Source organism: Dromiciops gliroides, chromosome 1, assembly GCF_019393635.1.
Source record: "Dromiciops gliroides isolate mDroGli1 chromosome 1, mDroGli1.pri, whole genome shotgun sequence".
Taxonomy (NCBI): Eukaryota; Metazoa; Chordata; class Mammalia; order Microbiotheria; family Microbiotheriidae; genus Dromiciops; species Dromiciops gliroides.
In genome coordinates this window covers 218,384,353-218,403,638 of record NC_057861.1, presented here as the reverse complement: position 1 = coordinate 218,403,638, position 19,286 = coordinate 218,384,353, and the positions used below count along the sequence as shown (strand labels likewise).

The following is a 19,286-nucleotide window of genomic DNA, read 5'->3' as shown; positions in this document are numbered from 1 at the left end:
CTCATGTTCTACCAAACAAAGGGTAGGTTGGGGATGAGGGTCGATCATAAAACTGCTAACTGGATTCACTACAAATTTATGTTCTATAATTATTTAAACTGGGCCTTCATTGTGGCAAAGCAATCTTTTTAAACCTTTTCAATTAACTCACCATCTCCCTCATCACAGCAGGCTCTTTCAGACATTTTTTTCCTCCTAAACCTGCTATGGCTCTTTCACCCCTGCCTTCTCATATATGGCATTATCTCTCTTTCATCCCTGTCTCACACGAAGATGTCTTGCCAAGGTAAAACCCTCATATGCACAAGTAAGCCCATTCCATCTCATGTTCTCCAACAGTTTGCTCATTTATCATCAGTGCATTCTCTATGTCTTGTTGGCTGCTTTCCTACTGCCTTGATCCATTCATCCCATCAAGCTGTGATGAAATACTGGGATTTAGCAGATACTCAAAGACCCACCTGGAGATTAATCTATACTGATTGAATCAAGTGAGAGTGATTGACTGCTAATTAAGCCTACTTCAAGTTAATTGGATTGTAATCACACCTGGCTATCCTTTAAGAAGGTATTGTTCTCAGAAACTAGACTGTGAACTCAACTTGAGAACAATACCTTCTTAAGGGATAGCCAGGTGTGACCTTATGGAAACAATATTGTCCCCAGGGGAAAGAGCAGATATAGTAGCTGCAGCAAACAGCCTGGAAGCCATGGGAAAGGTTGATATTGGGTGACCTATTCAAGACCCTTACTGGGACCCCAATAACCCTAAGCATTTTGATATGTTGAAAGATGCAAGGGAAAGATTGCTGAAGGCAATGGAATCCTGTATTAGAAAGACTGATAACTGGCAAAAATTTATAGATACAGTTCAGGGACCTGATGAGAGACCTAATAGATTGTATGACAGGCTGTGTAAGTATGCCAGGCAATATGCTAGACTAGACCCATTAGACAGTAGAGACGCCCATATTATCTGCTCTCATTTTGTAAACCAGTCCTTACCAGAAATTCGGAAATATTTTAAAAAGCAATGTCCTGGGTGGAATAGTTTTGAGTCCTGACAGACTTAAAGAAATAGCAACATATATTTACGAAGGAAATGAGAGAGAAGAAAGGAACAGACAGGACATTTTAGCTCCGGTACAGGAAACAAGAAGGCAGCGAAACAGGAAAATTGAAAATCGCTATCAACCCCCTAAACTTTGTGAGTACTGCAAAAAACAAGGACACTTCTTGAGGGAATGTAGGACAAGAAAACAAGACCTTAAGAGGACAATGACTGAGAGCCTTGAGGAATTCTTTGGGGGAAATCGAAATAATTTTGGAAACTTTTATCAGAAAGGAAACAACTGGAGTAATTATAGGCCTTATAACAGGCAGAATGAAAATGGATATAAATCTTTTCAGGGAGATACAAAGAGACAGTATCAGAATAACCGTAGATCCTATCAGCGAGGAACAGAAGGACAGAACCAGATGAGTTTAATGAGTCTGTTTATGGTATTATGTTTAAAACCTATTGCTTGATTTATCAATGGACATATTGAATATTGAGTCTTATTTCTTTTTGATGAATTGTTTATCACTTTAAGTATCTGTTACTGTCATACTAGATAGAGAATTCATGTATAAGATAATATGTTTACTTGCTAAAAGAAGATTATGTAATAATGTCTAATATTATTAGTCATTTACATTCATATATCATTTACATGTCATTGTGACTATGTATATTGTGGGTATGGTTTGGAATTATTGTATGTATTACAAGTACATCATCAGTTATGCAGCATAACATGCATTTTTACCATCATACTGTCTTTGGTGAAATTAATATGAGATTTATGAATTATGGAAACTTATCATCTCAGAGACTAACTGGTCTTACAATGAGTTTGATATAGGCCCTGTAGAGAGAGGTACATGTAAGTCTATGGTTTGCTTATGATGGCAACTATATAGACCACAATTGCTGGACACAGTCCAGTTTCTTCCTCTCCCTTCTAAATGTTTTCTTTTTCTTTCACTGAGTCTGATGGCATAGTCAGAATCCATCCACCTATGGCCTAGAACAATTACTGGATGTCTCGAAACCATGAGATGTGGTATGATAACCTTTCCATAACATTTTCAGGTGTCATGGGTACATTACTAAATTTGGCTTTGACCCAGACACATGGTGGTAAGAAGTGTTATAGATTGCATAACTACCTCAACCCTCTATTATATAAAGGAGGGAATGTAATGGAATGTACTAAATTTGATCATTGACAACGCTATGCTAAGGTTTAGTAAAAAATCCAGCAATTCAGTTAAAGAAGAAGAATCCAGCTTTCCAGACCAGAATCCAGCTTCCTCCTGATGACATCTTACCACTTCAATAAGACAAGAGAACTGAGAAAAGACTTACAAAGACTTAATTATTTTTTTACTGTTTCATCTAGGAACACCTGTTCCTAGAAGAAACAAAGGGGGGAATGTGACAAAATAATGGGATTTAGCAGATATTCAAAGATCCACCTGGAGATTAATCTATACTGATTGAATCAAGTGAGAGTGATTGACTACTAATTAAGCCTACTTCAAGTTAATTGGATTGTAATCACACCTGGCTATCCTTTAAGAAGGTATTGTTCTCAGAAACTAGACTGTGAACTCAACTTGAGAACACCTTCAAAGACAATGGATTTGGATGACACCAACCAATCACCTTGAAGCAGAGTGTAAGGACCGCCTCTGTTCCAGATATATAAAAAAGCTTCCACAAACAGCCTGCTAAGGGAGTTCCTGATTAAAGCAGGCTCGTGGAGGAGGACTTCAGGAAGAACCCAACCAGGCTGGGACTCTAGACTAGACTGGAGCTGAAGCTTCTGATTTAAGGCACCACAATTTTGATTTTAAACATCACAAAGCTATGTCTTTTGTCTCTCCTTTTTGGTGGCTAAACTCTTTGAGAAGACTCTATGATAGGTGACTCCACTTACTTTTGTCTTAATCTTTAATTCTCTTCACTGGTGGGAAGCTTTGTGAAATGTAAAGCTTCCCACAATGACTGAACCCCAGATTAAAATGCAATTGGGAAATACTTAACAAAATAAAAATACAATTAAAATGTAGATAACTTTACATTTTAAAACTAAATTAGTATGCAGCCTATAGGGATCCTTACTGTGGTTCCTATTTGAATTTGACACCACTCCTACATCCTGGCTTCTAAAGTCATTATTCAAATGAAACTAGGCTCTCCAAAGTTACTAAGTTTCTTTTAATTGACAAATCTGATGTCCATTTCTCATTCCTCATCTTTTTTGACCTCTCTACAGCTTTTGATACTGTTGATCACCTCCTTCTTGCTAGGTTTTTCAATACTATTCTGTTTTCCTACCTATCCAACTTTTCCTCAATCTCCTTTGCTGTAACTTCAGATAGGTCATTCCTGCTAGGTATTTGTCAAGGCTCTGTCCCATATCCTCTTTTTTTCTTCCTCTTTAATATTTGACTTGATCAGCTCCCACAGATTCAATTTTCATCTCTTGGCTGATGATTCTTAGATCTCCTTAGCTGATGATTCTAGCCCTAATTTGTATTCTTACTTTTAGTCTCACATCTTCAACTGCTTATTGGACACTTTGAACCAAATGTCCTGTAGGCATCTTAAAAACTCACCTTGTCCAAAACAATTCATTATCTTTCCCCCCAAAATTCTCCCTCTTTCTAATTTGCCTATTATTGTGAAGGTACCATCATTTTTCCAGTCACTCAGTCTTGTAACCTAAGGGTCATCCTTGATCCTTTTCTCTAATTGCCAATATTCAGTCTGTTGCTAAGTTTCGCCAATGTTATCTTCATAATATTGCTTGAATAATCTTCCTCTTTCTCCTTTACCTTCATAACATCTCTCACATAGAGCCCTTTCTCTCCTCTGATAACAGCCATCACCCTTGTGCAGGCCCTTGTCACCTTGTGCCTGAAATATTGTAATTCCCTTCTGGTCTCTTAGTCTTTTTCTCCCTAAACTCCAGTGACTCCTTATCACCTCCAGGATCAAATGTAAAATCATTTGGCATTCAAATCCCTTCATAACCTGGCCCCTCCTACCTTTTTAGTACTTTTTCTTTTCTTTTCCTTTTTTTGGTGAGGCAATTGGGGTTAAGTGTCTTGGCCAGGGTCACACAACTAGTAAGTGTTAAGTGTCTGAGGCCAAATTTGAACTCAGGTCCTCCTGAATCCAGGGCCGGTGCTCTATCCACTGTACTACCTAGCTGCCCCCCGGTACTTTTTAATACTTTACACCCAATATGTACTCAGCATTGTAGTGAAACTAACCTCCTTTCTAGTCCTCAAACAAGATATTCCATTTCCCTACTCTAGGCATTTTCATACCTATTCCCCAGTCCTGGAATGCTCTCCTTCCTCATTTCTGCTTCCTATCGTCAAGTCTTGACTAAATCCTTATCTTCTACATTCTAGTGTCTTCCTTCTGTTGATAATTTTTTCCTGATGTAGTTTGTTCTATATTATCTCTCATTAGACTATGAGCTTCTTGAGAGCATCAACTATTTTTTGTATCTCCAGCTCTTGGTATAGCCTGACAGATAGTAGATGCTTAATAAATATTCATTGGCTAATTAATTGTATTATATTATTTTCTCAGTGCATCTTTTGAACCATCTTGTATTTGAAATCCTTTGGGTATTTCAATAACTTAAATTAGATGGGAGAGCAAATTTAAAACAAACATCTGATTCTTTTTTTAATATTTTAATTAATTATTTTATTAATAGCAACATTGAATTTCAGTAAAAACCAACTGCATTTGTTTAGCCACTGTTTATCTTTAGATTAATGTCACTGCATAAAGTAGCATGATTTTTCAGTTGCTCTTTCTAAGTTCTTTTCAGGGAGTATTTGTCAATTGATTCTTAGTCACTTCTCTTATTGTTGTTAGTCTTTACTCTTTCTGGACAAGCCTGTCTTCTTTTCCCCTTCACTTTTCTATTAAATAATTTCATAACAAGGTTAAAATTACATCGTTTCTTAAATAGAAAGTGGGGAAAAATGTAGTTTGTTGTTTTTTATTAAGTCAACATTAATCATAGTCATAAATAATCTCTGAATACTACCAGAGAAAAGAATAGATTTTTATGGCACATTTATAGGTTGTTCCAATTCACCAAGAGCTGAACATTGTCTACTGCTGGGCATGTTGTTTTATTCTTTTCCTTTTTAGCTAAATGACAAATAATGAAATAACACCTTTTTAACTCTTTTCTTTGGACTAATTAGAAATAAGACATCTTTTTCTCTCCCATATCTAACCAAGAGAAATTCTGTGCGCACTTTTATTTTTTGATTTGTTGTGGTAAACCTATATACTTTTCATAGAATATACATGAAAGCTATTGATTTCTAATTTTTTTCCTTTTTTCCTTCTTAATGATTTAATGTTGTATAGTTAAATAGATACAAAATATCCAGTACTTTTATTTTCTGCCATAGAGGGATGGTAACATTATTAATAAGTGGGAAATAGAATGAGATAAATGTTTATTAAGTGCTTACTATGTGCAGGCACTGTGCTATGTGCTGGGAATACAAATAAGAAAAAGGCAAACAGTCCCTGCTCTCAAGGAACTTCTTTTTTTTTTTTTTTTTTTTAGTGAGGCAGTTGGGGTTAAGTGACTTGCCCAGGGTCACACAGCTAGTTAAGTGTTAAGTGTCTGAGGCCGGATTTGAACTCAGGTACTCCTGACTCCAGGGCCAGTGCTCTATCCACTGCGCCATCTAGCTGCCCCTCAAGGAACTTCTAATAAGGGGAAAGAACACACAAAAGGAAGCTAAAAGGAAGTTGGGGGAAGAGATGAGAAGGTACCTGATATGGTGGCTTGGATGATGATGGAGTCAGTTCTAAGGAGTGCCTTTGGTCGCCTCTGGTAGGAGATGAAGAGGTGGCTTCTGAGTGAGCCCTCTTTAAGTGGAAGGGGTTTTTTTTTTGGGGGGGGGGTGTTTGCTCTACCTTCCAGCCCTATAATCAGGGCCAGCAGCTCCTGGGGCTACTGATGAGGTGTGAGTACCACCTCTTGGTGGTATATCCATGATGAGTAGTTTCCTGATGTGACCTTTAGGGCCTTACTTTAATTCTGATGATAACCAATTTGAGGTTTTTTGGTTTTTTGTTTTTAATAAGGAGTAATGCCTCTTGTACAGGAAGATGAAGCATTTCTAAGAGCTATTTTGAATTCAAACTCAGTACTACAGTAACAGCTAATCATTGGATGTATTTTCTTTTCCTTGTATTCTTTTGCAGAGATAATGAGTTACCTAACCAACAAGGTTTTTTTTTTTTAATGTGAACTAATAGGAAAAAAAGACAATCTTCCATTTTTCTAAAAAGAACATAAACCTTGCTGTTATTTTAAACATCTGACTTTAAACAAAAAAGTAATATATAATTATGTAATGTATAAATAAGGGTATTCTTTTGCCTCCATAATATCATGTTACCTCTTGTCATTTATCATTTTGGTTTCCTATTGCTCCCCTTTTCACTTTTAGGTCTTACTAGTTAGTATGGGGGTAGTGATTATTACTTTTTAAAGTATTTTCTTGTTAGGAACAAGAAATTATTTTTAAGGCTTTGTGCCTATAAACATGCATGCATGTGTGCATACATATGTGTATATACATTTGTGTCTATCCTTCCATTTATGATGATTTGACCTCTTGCAAGTCACATTTCTTGCCCTTATTCAGTTAGACCTATTTATGGCAAGAAGGCCATGTATTTATCTCAGTCTGGCCCTAGAGTCCCTCTTCTCAGAATCTTCAGTTAGGCATAATTACTCTTGTCTCAAGTGTACCAATAAAACAAGGAGGGGGAAAGGCAGATCTTTTTTTTTTTTTAATAAAGTATTTTATTTTTTTCTTGTTACATGTAAAGTGTGAAATATTTTTTAATTGACTAGCCTAATTTGGGGGCTGAAGCTGACTGGAGGACTAAACTGAGATTTATGACTATTTGGCTATCTGACTTCATTAATTTAATGTGGGCCGTTTATAAAGTTCCACCATACTGCTCCATTCCCAAATTAATAAGCAAAATATTAAGAAGCCTCTTAACTAAATAATCAAAGCAGAGGTTTATTTATGAGATACTATTTAAAATTAAGAATACAGGGAAATAAAATGTACAACCTGACTGCTTTCCTGCGGTCTCTTTCCACTGCATCTCTTAACCACCTGCTGAACTTCTTGAATACAATAAGGACCTTAGCTGCCTCCAGTCTCAGGGCACGTTACACTTTCCCTGGTTTCTATTAAGGCCTGTAACCTTCTGTCTGTCTGCTCTGTTAGTTTGCCCTTCGGCCTCTCTTTTGCCTGCTCCTAGTCCTTCTCATCTTCTCCTGCATCCTTGTAGCCTGGTCTCTAGTCTCCAATCTTTGCCGTCTCCTCAGCCGCCTCTTGATCTCTTCTTGTCCATCGGAACCCCTGAGTCTTGTCTATCTAGTCTGTCCTCAGCCCGTCCTCTAGTCCGTCTCCTCTCTCCTCTCTCACTCCCAGGTCTATATATACACCTTTTCTTCTCTCCACTCAAATCTCGGGGCTTCCTTCGCCCCCACAGACCAAGCTAATCCGCCAGCCAGAGCTGCAGCTGGTGTGTGTGTGGGGGGGTGCTCTCGAGCCTCATGCCTCAGCACAGGCCATCCGGGATCCTTCAGATAGCTCTGCTCAGGTTGGAAGGAGCTGGGGGCTTTTTTTTTCCCCCCAGCTGTCTGACCTGGCGTCTTGTCCCCTGAAGCTGAGGAGGAGGGGGAGAGACCCTGAAGGCCTAAGGCTTTCTAATCTCAGCCTAAAGGTAGGGTCCCCAAATCAAAATAAATTTCCACAAAAGATAGTTCTCGACTTTTGTTTATTCAAGCTTTCCAATTTCAGATTTTTCTTCCTCCCTCCCCCCTCCCCTAGACAGCAGGTAATCTGATATAGGTTATATATATATATATATATATATATATATATATATATATATATATATATATATATATATATACACACACACACACACATAATAACATTAAACATATTTCTGCATTAGTCATGTTATAAGAGAAAAATCAGAGCAATGACAAAAAACCTCAAAATAGAAAAACAATAGCACCAAAAACAAAAGAAATAGTATGGTTCATTCAGCATCTATACTCCATAGTTTGTTTTTTTTTCGCCCCCTGGATTTGGAGATCCTCTTCTATCATGAGTTCCCTGGAACTCTTCTGTATCATTGCACTGGTGAGAAGAATCTAGTCCATCACAGTAGATCAACACACAATGTTGATGATACTGTGTACAATGTTCTTCTGGTTCTGCTCATCATTTCTTACAGCACAATAGTATTCCATTACATTCATATACCACAACTTGTCCAGCCATTCCCCAGTTGATGGGCATCCCCTGAACTTCCAATTCCTTGCCACCGCGTAAAGAGGCGCTATAAATATTTTTGTACATGTGGGTCCCTCTCCCCTTTCCATGATCTCTTTGGGAAAAAGACCCAAAAGTGGTATTGCTGGGTCAAAGGGTATGCACAGCTTTATAGCCCTTTGGGCATAATTCCAAATTGTTCTCCAGAATGGTTGAATCAGTTCACAGCTCCACCAACAATGCATTGGTGTTCCAATTTTTCCACAGCTTCTCCAACATTTATTATTTTCCTTTTTTGTCATATTAGCCAATCTGATAGTTGTCAGGTGGTACCTCAGAGTTGTTTTAATTTGCATTTCTCTAATCAATAGTGATTTAGAGCATTTTTTCATATGGGAATAGATAGCTTTGGTTTCTTCATCAGAAAACTGCCTGTTCTTATCCTTTGACCATTTCTCAATTGGGGAATGACTTGGATTCTTATACATTTGATTTAGTTCCCTATATATTTTAGAAATGAGGCCTTTTACTGGCCATAAAAATTGTTTCCTAGCTTTCTGCCTCCCTTCTAATTTTGGATGCATTGCTTCTGTTTGTACAAAAATTTTTAATTTAATGTAATCAAAATCATCCATTTTGCATTTTATAATACTCTCAACCTCTTGTTTGGTCATAAACTGTTTTCCTTTCCAAAGATCTGAAAGGTAGACTATTCCTTTCTCTCCTAATTTACCTATGGTATCACCGCTTATGTCTAAATCATGTATCCATTTTGACCTTATTTTAGTGTAAGGTGTCAGATGTTGGTCTATGCCTAATTTCTGCCATACTATCTTCCAGTTTTCCCAGCAGTTTTTGTCAAATACTAAGTTCCTATCCATTCCTAATAAAAACACTAGAGAGTTTAGGAATAGGTGGAGCTTTCCTTAAAATAATAAACAGTATCTACCTAAAACCATCAGCAAGCATTATATGCAATGGAAATAAATTAGAGGCCTTCCCAATAAGATCAAGGGTGAAACAGGGATGTCCATTATCACCCCTATTATTTAATATTGTACTAGAAATGTTAGCTTTAGCAATCAGAGAAGAAAAAGGAATTAAAGGAATTAGAATAGGCAAGGAAGAAATAAAACTATCATTCTTTGCAGATGATATGATGGTATACTTAAAGAATCCTAGAGAATCAACTCAAAAATTACTTGAAATAATTAACAACTTTAGCAGAGTAGCAGGATATAAAATAAATCCACATAAATCATCAGCGTTTCTATACATGATCAACAAAGTCCAGCAGCAAGAGATAGAAAGAGAAATTCCATTTAAAGTAACGGTAGGTAATATAAAATACTTGGGAGTCTACTTGCCAAGACAAACCCAGGAACTCTATGAACACAACTACCAAACACTCTTCACACAAATCAAATCAGATCTAAATAATTGGAAAGATATCAATTGCTCATGGATAGGCAGGGCTAATATAGTAAAAATGACAATACTATCTAAATTAATTTATATAGTACCATACCAATCAGACTATCTAAAAATTATTTTATAGGGAAAGGCAGATCTAAGCAGAAAGAATGCAGAAAAGATTAGAGAAAAAGATTGAACTAAGGAAGTACCCTTGTCTAGAATAGTGAAATGAATGTTTTGGTGAGGATAGTAAACTGACTCTGAGGGTAATTACAGAAAGAATTCCAAGGATGTGTTGAGCAGGGTGACTATTTGAAAGACATTACTCACTCAGAAGTTTGGTGGTTGGGGGCAGAAAGGACCCTCCTATCCCCCCCCCAAAAAAAAAGTTTAGTCAAATTAATTTATAATTTATTGCCATCCACATCTTATATTAAGAATTTTAAGATGGCTTATAAAAGGAAAAGGTTGGGCCCTTAATGTTTCTGGGTTTCAGTTTCCTCCACTTTAAAATCAAGGGGTTGAATTTACTGGCTTTTAAGGTTTCTTTCAGGTCTAAATCAATGAGCCTATCATTCTGTTTTTTGTTTTTTTGTGAGGCAGTTGGGGTTAAGTGACTTGCCTAGGGTCACACAGCTAGTAAGTGTCAAGCATCTGAGGCTGGATTTGAACTCAAACACTTCTGACTCCAGGGTCGGTGCTCTATCCACTGCGCCACTTAGCTGCCCCTTCTTCTGTTTCTGTTTTTTGTTTTCTTGGGACTATCATATCTTTCTAAAGATTGTAAGTATTTACATTTAGTTTTGGTTAGTGTGTTCATGACTCTATCTCTTAAAGATTTGAATTGCTTTTCTTTGATCTTACTTTCTGATTCCCTTATCCCTCAATCTCATTTTCTTTCATATGCTTAGTTGTTTTAAGAACTTTTCCAGTTAAACCAGTGTTACTGTAGGAGATTTATTTCATTGTTAGTTGAATGATGTATTCTTATACTTCCATGGTTATGTTACTGGGCTAATTCATTATGTCTTGTTAAAAACCATTTATCTGTAGTTTCAAGTTGTTGTTCAGTAGTTCAGTCAGGTCCAATTCTACAGGACCCCATAAACTTTTTTGTCCATGGGTTTTCATGGCAAAGATTACTGGAGTGGTTTGCTATTTCCTTCTCCGGTGTGTCCCCATTTTACAGATGAAGAATTGAGGCAAATGGGGGGAGGGTAAGTGACTTGTCTAGAATCACACAGCTAGTAAAATGGCTAAGACTAAATTTGAATTCGGGTCTTCCTGACTCCATGCCCATTGCTCTTTCCACTGTACCATTTAGCCATCCCCTTCCTTTCTTAGCATTGTGTAATAGAAAAAGAGCATTTAACTGGATTCTAGTTTGGGCTGTGCCAGTTGCCAACTAGCAATGTGATTTTGCCAAAGTCCTATGGTGAGGCAGACTGAGGCTCAGAAAAAAGTAAAATTGTAAAAAGTTAATATTTATGCTATCATCACCATGAATCATATGAGATAATATATTTAAATCACTATTACTGTAATGCTTTATGCAAATACTTAATCTTAATTTCTTAATCATAGTAGTTCACATATAGTCCTTTTTGATTTAGTGTTACTTTCATTTATATGATTTTTGTCATTGTTTTTGTTCTTTGTTTTTATCGTTCATAAAATGTTTTCCTATGTCTTCTCTTCAGATTTATTTTTTACATATAAGTTATATTTCATAAATCACAATTTATTCAGCCATTCTGCCATCATTGTGAGCTTAGAATGTATTTCCAGTCTTTTACTAGAAGTATTGCTATTAATATTGTATTACATTTTATGTGTGTTTATGTTGCGATGTTAAAATTTTGTATATTACTTTATTTCATTGTGGTGTAATCAAGCTTTAACTCCTTAGGCTTGCAACTTTAGTTCCCTGTTTCACTCTTGTGTAAGTTACCATCTACTTTTAGGAAAAAACTTACTTAAGGTATAGGGCAAATGTATCTCATGAAGAGCTATTGTCAGATATTCCAAGTTGTGCAGAAATCCCCAACTTGTACAAAATCCTAGTTCCCTGAATGTAGCCAGTTGTAACTCAATAATGCCCCCAGTGCTAATAATAGATTGTGTTGTTTTACTGCAAAGGAACTGCCTTGATTGTCAGGTGTGTCCTTGGTCACTGAGGAGCCTGGGATCCCATTTATTGGCAATTGCAAGCTTTGCTAATAAATGGATTGTGCTCAAAACTTTGTCATCTCAATGTCTCTTATTTGCAGACTTCTAGAGTGATAATGTGTTATGTATGTACACATGATGTCTATAGTTGATCTTCCTGGGTATATACCCATTAGATCAAGTGGTATGACTTCATTTGCAGAACTAGTCAGATTAGGTCATATTGAAATGTGAGTTTAAAAAAATACCCTTGGGCAGCTAGGTGGTGCAGTGGATAAAGCACCAGCCCTGGATTCAGGAGGTCCTGAGTTCAAATCCGGCCTCAGACACTTGACACTTACTAGCTGTGTGACCCTGGGCAAGTCATTTAACCCCAATTGCCTCACACAAAAAAATACCCTTAGGATCTTTCTTCCCTGATTGGCCAGAGAGCAGGACAACACCTCCCCAAAACAAAACAAAAACAAACAAAAAACTACACAAAAAATAACAACCCCTTGAAAAGCTGTTATTAAGGCTCAAAAGCCCAGTCAATTATTTATGCCCCTACACCAGATACCTTTCCCCTCCTCCCTTCATCCTTTTCAGCTTCCTTTTGTGTGTTCTTTTCCCTTATTATATTGTAAGATCCTTCAGAACAGGGGTTGTCTTTTTCTTATTTATTTTCATATTCCTAGCACTTAATATAGTCCCAGGTACATAGTAAGCACTTAATAAGTGTGTGTTTGTTTTGAACAGCTTCACTAACACTAGAGACAGTCATCATTGTGTTCTGCTCCCTCAGTATTAACTAATTCTGCTTTTCTTATCCTTTAATGAGTATAAAATCTTACCTCAGTGTTGTTTTAGTTTGTATTTCTTTGAGTGATTTGAAACAGTTTTTCATGTGGTTCTTTAAAAAAACTGTTCACATTCTTTGACTGCTTATCTTTTGGTAGTGCTTTACATTTTTGTAAATTTATTTGTGAGCATTTACCTCAAACAATCCTATGAAGTAAAATAGTACAAGTAGTAGCAGTTTTTGTTTTTACAATTGAGGAAACTGAGATTCCTAAAAGTAAGTGTCTTTTGCAGGATCAAGTTGAATGTGATTTCATAGTTGTTAGAACTTGGGTTTTCTGAGTGCAAGTCAAGATTGTTTCTTCTTTGTCATAGTTTCTCTCATAATTTTTCTTTTATATGTTTAAAGTAAGTTACCATTTTACTCCTAAGAGACTGTGTAATGTTTCTTGACTTTATCTTAATGATATATTTTAAGGATTGATCTAACTAAATTCTGAATTATAGTCTTATTGGTATCAGGAAACTCAAGAGTTTAATTTACTTTCTTAGCCATATCCAGCAAATGAGAATTCTAAGCTTGCCTCTGGAAATTTGGACGATTATGAACATGCTGCAAAATATATGAAAAATAGTCAAGTTAGATTACCTTTGGTAAGTATTTCCTTAAAGAAAATATTTGTTAGGCATTAGTTAAAACAAATACTGTGTTGAAATATAAAAATTAATCCAGATCTGTCCATGGCATTTCTTTAGGAGGCTTTGAACACTTCACTGTTCTTTGACTTTTTTTTTTTTAAGCTATTCCTTGTGACCCTTTCTCTATTTTCTCTCAGAAAAAGAGGAGGGTGTTAGATTAAGGATTTGTATCCAGTATTGGATTTATGAACGTAGTTTAAAATAAATTCATTATTTTTTCATAAATAGATTACTATTACTATCACTAATTATACTAATACATTTTATATATTAGTTAAAAGTTTGGTTGTAATTGAAGAGGTACTTTAAATTTTTTATTATTAAGTGTATGTACTACTAAATTTCTAAGCTATTAAATGTTAAAATTAAACTCAGACTTTTGAGATTGTATAGACAATACTCATAGTTACCCTTCAAAATTTGTAGTATCAGTTTGTACTGGTGGTTAAACCTAGACCTGCAGTTTTTATCTTAGGTATTGTATAATGTTTAAAAAGTTTACAAGTTTAGACATCAAATTTGTGGAAAGCTGTATGGTTTTATATTGAACTTTATAACTCTTTCTTCTCTCTTTTTGAATTTAAATTTAGGGGACCTTAAGTAAATCTGAATGGGAAGCTACAAGTAAGTAGCATCAATGTGAACGTATAACAGCATCTTTTAGTGTTTAGATCTGATAAATTCACTTACTGATGAGAATTTGTAGAGATAAATTACACTCTATTATTGTGCATGTATTTGTTAAATTTCCTGAATACCAGGCAGCCTCCATACATCTGAACCTCTCCTCATTCATTTTCATTGTCCATCCCCTTCCCATTCCCACCCTCACTTTCCCTCAACACATAACCATCCCAAGTAAAGGCACATATGTATGGATGGAGATTGAACTGTGTCTGTGATCTAATTATATGTAGCCTTTTCTTCCACTGACATCAGTGAGGGCTTTGTAATAAAACCAGGGCCCCTGAAACTATAAACTGTTGTTTATAAGATTGATTTTGTGTGATTTACTATATTTTCAAGTTTATAGATCTAGCCTAAGACTCATATTTAGTTCCTTCCTTCAGTGTGAAACTATTGATTCTTTAGCCTTAACTTGCACCTAAACCAACACTCTTTTAATAACATACTCCAGTTAATCAGTCAACAAACAGTACTGTATATGTGCCAGGCACCATGTTCTTTAAGAATATGAAGAAAAAGGGGGCAGCTAGATGGCGCAGTGGATAGAGCACCGGCCCTGGAGTCAGGAGTACCTGAGTTCAAATCTGACCTCAGACACTTAACACTTACTAGCTGTGTGACCCTGGGCAAGTCAATTAACCCCAATTGCCTCACTAAAAAAAAAAAAAAAGAATATGAAGAAAAAGCAAAAGTGGTCTCCTGTCCATGAAAACAAATCTTGTTTCGTGGATTTGGAGTACCAAAAGAGTGGGAGTACATTTAAAGAATTCTTTATGTACTGCTTTAAGCTAAGATGAAGTGCCTCTGAAGCATATTAACTCTGTGTTTGACCAAAATAGTTAGGACCAAAATATTTAATTTCTTTCAGAAATTAGTTGTCCCTATCAGTGCAGTTTTAGACATCTTGTGTCTTTTAGAGCAATTAAATTATTGAACTAATGTTACTGTAGATTATAGTGTGTACACAAATTTTGCAATTGGTGATCATTTATCCATTTAAGTATGAACTGAAATAGGCTATCCTGAGAACAGGAATTTTTACCAAACCTTATACTATGTACTACAGTTGTTCTTTTTATTTTCATTATGGAGCAAGATACCAATCCTTAAATATGTTTTTCTTTTTTCTTTTTAGGTATTTACTTGGTTTTTGCATTTGAAAAGCAGCCATGAACATAAAACTGGTTTATTCAGGAAGAGTGGTTTATCCCACCTTGTACAGATGTGGAGGATTCACAATCAGCACTCGAAGCTTTGCTTTAATCTTTTTCTTTCCTTATTTTTGTTTCTGTTTTGATTTGTTTTTCTCTTCCTTTAAAAACAAAATTGATTGCAAACATGTAGGACCTTGCCAAGAACTAGGACAAACATATATCTGCCCAATAGCTCCTGATTGTGGCAGATAAACTTTTGTGTATGTCTATAAGAAACCAAGCTTGGACATTCATCTCTTTAAAACAATTAGTTTGCTTTCAGAAATGATCAAGGGAGAAAACCTATTTGACTTCTCACTGATCTGGTAGCTTTCAAAAATTGTTACAGTACAACTTGTTATTAAGGCAGCTGAGCCATTACCACGATGCTCCAGTTTGTTCAGTAATGTATGTTTACAGTATTAAATTTTGAGACTGTAGGATGTGGGGCAAGAAATTCAAGTTGTGTGTTTGTGCACACACATGTGTGTGCTTATGTGTAGTCTTGTTATTTTTTCAACATTAAATGGTTTTGCATTCTGTACGGTTTTGAATGTTGGTTTTCTGAATATGTTGGTAAAATAGAAATTTTCACATGTCTATTTTAAGACATCTTAAAATTCCAGGCAACTTATTTAGACATTTGCTACAATATTTAATATAAGTAGTAGCCTGCTACTACTGGTATACTACACTTAGTATAGTTTCATATATTTAGTACAAGTAGTAGAGTTTTCTTATCATAATGTCCTTCCCCAAATAGACTTTTTAGATGCATAGCATAGAGAATTTGTTTTCTATAGTAATGTTTGCAGCTTTTCTCACTTCTTTTTAAAGGAGAAATTTGTGCTGCTATTTAAAATGTTCGATCATTAGAACTACAAAATTCTAAGCTATTGTTTATAAAAGGTTATAGAGTCCCCTTATTGACAGCAAACACATGATTGTGTGGAAACATTTTTCATGCCTTCTAATACATCATTATTTGCAAAGATTGTATCTAGCTACTGTATTTGATCAATAAGTCTCATGTGGCTCCGAGTTGCAATATTAATTTTTCTCACAATTAAAAAAAATCTCACTTCGCACAGTAAACTGAAAATTTGTTTTACCCAAGGTATATATTATACATGGGATTTCTCTAGTAGTGTGTGGTCATAAAGTCAGTAGTTAGATATTAGGTTGATGCTTATTGAAGTATGGTGATAAGTGGTAGTGTAAATCAGTAGGGCACTTTTGGTCTAGGAGTCAGTTCTAAGCATCACCATCAAGGCTGTACATGCCAGAACATAGCTAGAACATAGGCAAAGGACAAGGGGGAAAAAGTACATAAAAGAGGAAAGGGGTTTTCTCAAAGAGAATACAGGATAGTGATGTACTATTGAAAGTACTCACTGACCCCTTCCATAGGTTGTTTACCTTTTCTTTAGCCATATAATCACATGTATAGCGAGATAAAAATACATAACTTACTACATGGGAAGAATTTTCCTATAGGCTCTTTAACAATGATACTTTCAGCAAATTATCCTTGTTTTTATTTGGTGAATTAAACACTAATTATAATAACCAAGAAAAATCTGATAAATGTTGTTACTTGAGGAATCAAAATCTCCATTGGTCGTCCATAGGAGGAATGCCGTCTCTGCTATAATCTCCAGTTATCAGAATTACTTTCGTTTCTGAGGTCAGCTAACATCAATAATAGTGAAAACAAATTTCTATGGTACTTCATTCAGTGTTTACAGTATAATTTCCTTGCAACAATCCTGTGGAGCATGCGGGGTAATAAGCATTATTACCATTCTATAGTTGAGGAAACTGAGGCTAATGAGAGCAAATTTCTCATGGTTGGATAGGTTTAGTAAGTGTCAGGATTCTGACTGATTCATTTTCTTGGCACTATTCTCATATCTTCATTCTAATTCTGGTATTTGGGGGGTATGCTTGTTTGTTTTCATAGTTCTCTCTCTCATGCCCTGCCTCAAATTAGTTTATTATAGTTACTGGTAATGGTACTGAGACTTAAGGTTTTTTTTCTTCTTCTGATATTTGTAAATGTACCACAGCTATAAATAAATACAGGCCATGAAGATTGAATAATAAAATGTCACTTTGTTGTGAGCACATGAAATAGTCAAACTTGGTTCTTTAGTTTGCATAAATATCTTTAGGTTTCATTTATCCTTTATTTAATTGTTTTTAATTTAAAATTTTTCTTAATTATATGTAAAGATATGTTTTGTTCCAAATTTTTCTCCCACCCTTCCTTCCCCCTTCCCAAGGCCCCATTGGTGGGTGATTGTTAGGCCACTTAATTTGATCTGAGTGGCAGAAAAAACTAATTTGCTATTAACATCTTTTAGAATGTTACATTTAATAACCAAATCCTTCAAAGGTTACTTAAAGTATCATAAGATATTCTGGTAAAGATGGTGACATGAGAACTTAAGTACATCTGAAACAAATAAAGAAAACCAGAGTGGTGACCAGGGGAAGGGTGTTTCAGATGTGGGAGTCACAGGGATGGTGAGTGGAGTCATAAGGCAGTTGATTTACACATCCTTTCCAGGAGTGGTCATGTGTATTTGATTTGTTCCCAGAGCTAAAGCAAAGAGAGTTGGGAAATGGTTATATGCTTGGTGGCTTTGGCATGAAGATAGCTAGAGAGTAATTCCCTAAGTACAAACTGAGCTTTGGAGAAAAGAGAAGATTGCCACAACAGGGAAAAATTCAAGTAAGAGGTAAAAATAAAATGAGAATTCAAGAAAAACTTAGAGAAGCTCTTTGAACAGAACATGGAAAATAGGACTCAAATACTAGACACCCTTAAAAATAAAAGGGGGCAATGAAACTCAATGATTTGATGAGAAAAAAAATTTGAACAGTGTCAACTGAAAATTAGAGTAGCATGAGGTATCTATCAGAAACAATTGATGTGGGAGAACAGGTGGGGATCATCTGAATCCCTAAATATCATTAGCCAGCTGATTGGGATAAACTGACAAGGGCACTATCCATCACAATGAAACCTGAGATACTGATAATCAGAATTTTAAAAATTCAGCCAAAATCCACCTTCACTACCTGCCGAACCCCCAGTTGAGAAAAACTAAACTGTTAGAATCGTAGTCAAGTAAAATAAATTGCCTCTTTGATCATGTCTAAAATATTAATGTTTTACGATACACTGAGGTCTAGATGTTGTGTAGCATATTTCATCTTGAATTCTCAGGAATTGTGCTGGGTCATTATGCTTATCAGAGTTATGAAATCTTTAAAAGTCTTTGTAACGTCTTTACAATATTGTCATTGTATAAATTGTGGTTCCACTCACTTGTCTCTTCAGTGTTTACATTGTACACATCTTCCCAAGTTTTTCTGAAATCATCCTCTTTGTGGTTTACTATTCCATCACATTTGTACACTTGTTAACTTCCCCAATTGATGGGTACCCCCTCAGTTTCTGACTTTTTGCCACTACAAAAAGCTATAAGTATTTTTGTATATTTTTAAGAGTTTGTTTTGCTTTGAACTCATCTCTCCCTTAATTTCCCTTCCCTTTTATTACACCTATCTTTTATTTTTCTGAGTGAACTATTTCTGTACCCAGCCCTGTTTATACATGTATTCTTCCCTCTGATCATTTTAAATGAGAGTGAGGTTCCAGTGTGATCTGCTCCTTCTATTCCTTCTTCCTTATTTGTATAGACTTTTACTTGCATGCGTTGATTATATGAGATAATATTTCCTAACCTTCCTCTTCCCCTCCTTTTCCCTTATAAGACAATCGAGACTGTTCCCTGGTCTTTTGTCTGTTTAGACTCCTGACTTCTGGTGCTGATGAGATTCAGTAGGGACACATAAACAATTTATCCTTGTTCTGGTCCCTTATAATTGTGTTTCTCTTAACTCCTGTGTTTG

General features: G+C 35.7%; 1 protein-coding gene across 2 annotated transcripts in view; it reads left to right on the top strand.

Moving 5' to 3' along the window:
- Nucleotides 1-17,491, top strand: part of RNMT (RNA guanine-7 methyltransferase) — a 55,803-nt gene extending 38,312 nt beyond the window's left edge. For both annotated transcript variants that reach the window (XM_043985814.1, XM_043985804.1), the window contains exons 9-11: nt 13,336-13,437; nt 14,073-14,106; nt 15,305-17,491. In XM_043985814.1, the coding sequence (XP_043841749.1) occupies nt 13,336-13,437; nt 14,073-14,106; nt 15,305-15,342 (174 nt within the window). In that variant the 3' untranslated portion in view covers nt 15,343-17,491. The remainder of the gene's footprint in view (nt 1-13,335; nt 13,438-14,072; nt 14,107-15,304) is intronic.
- The last annotated feature ends 1,795 nt before the right edge of the window (nt 17,492-19,286 follow it).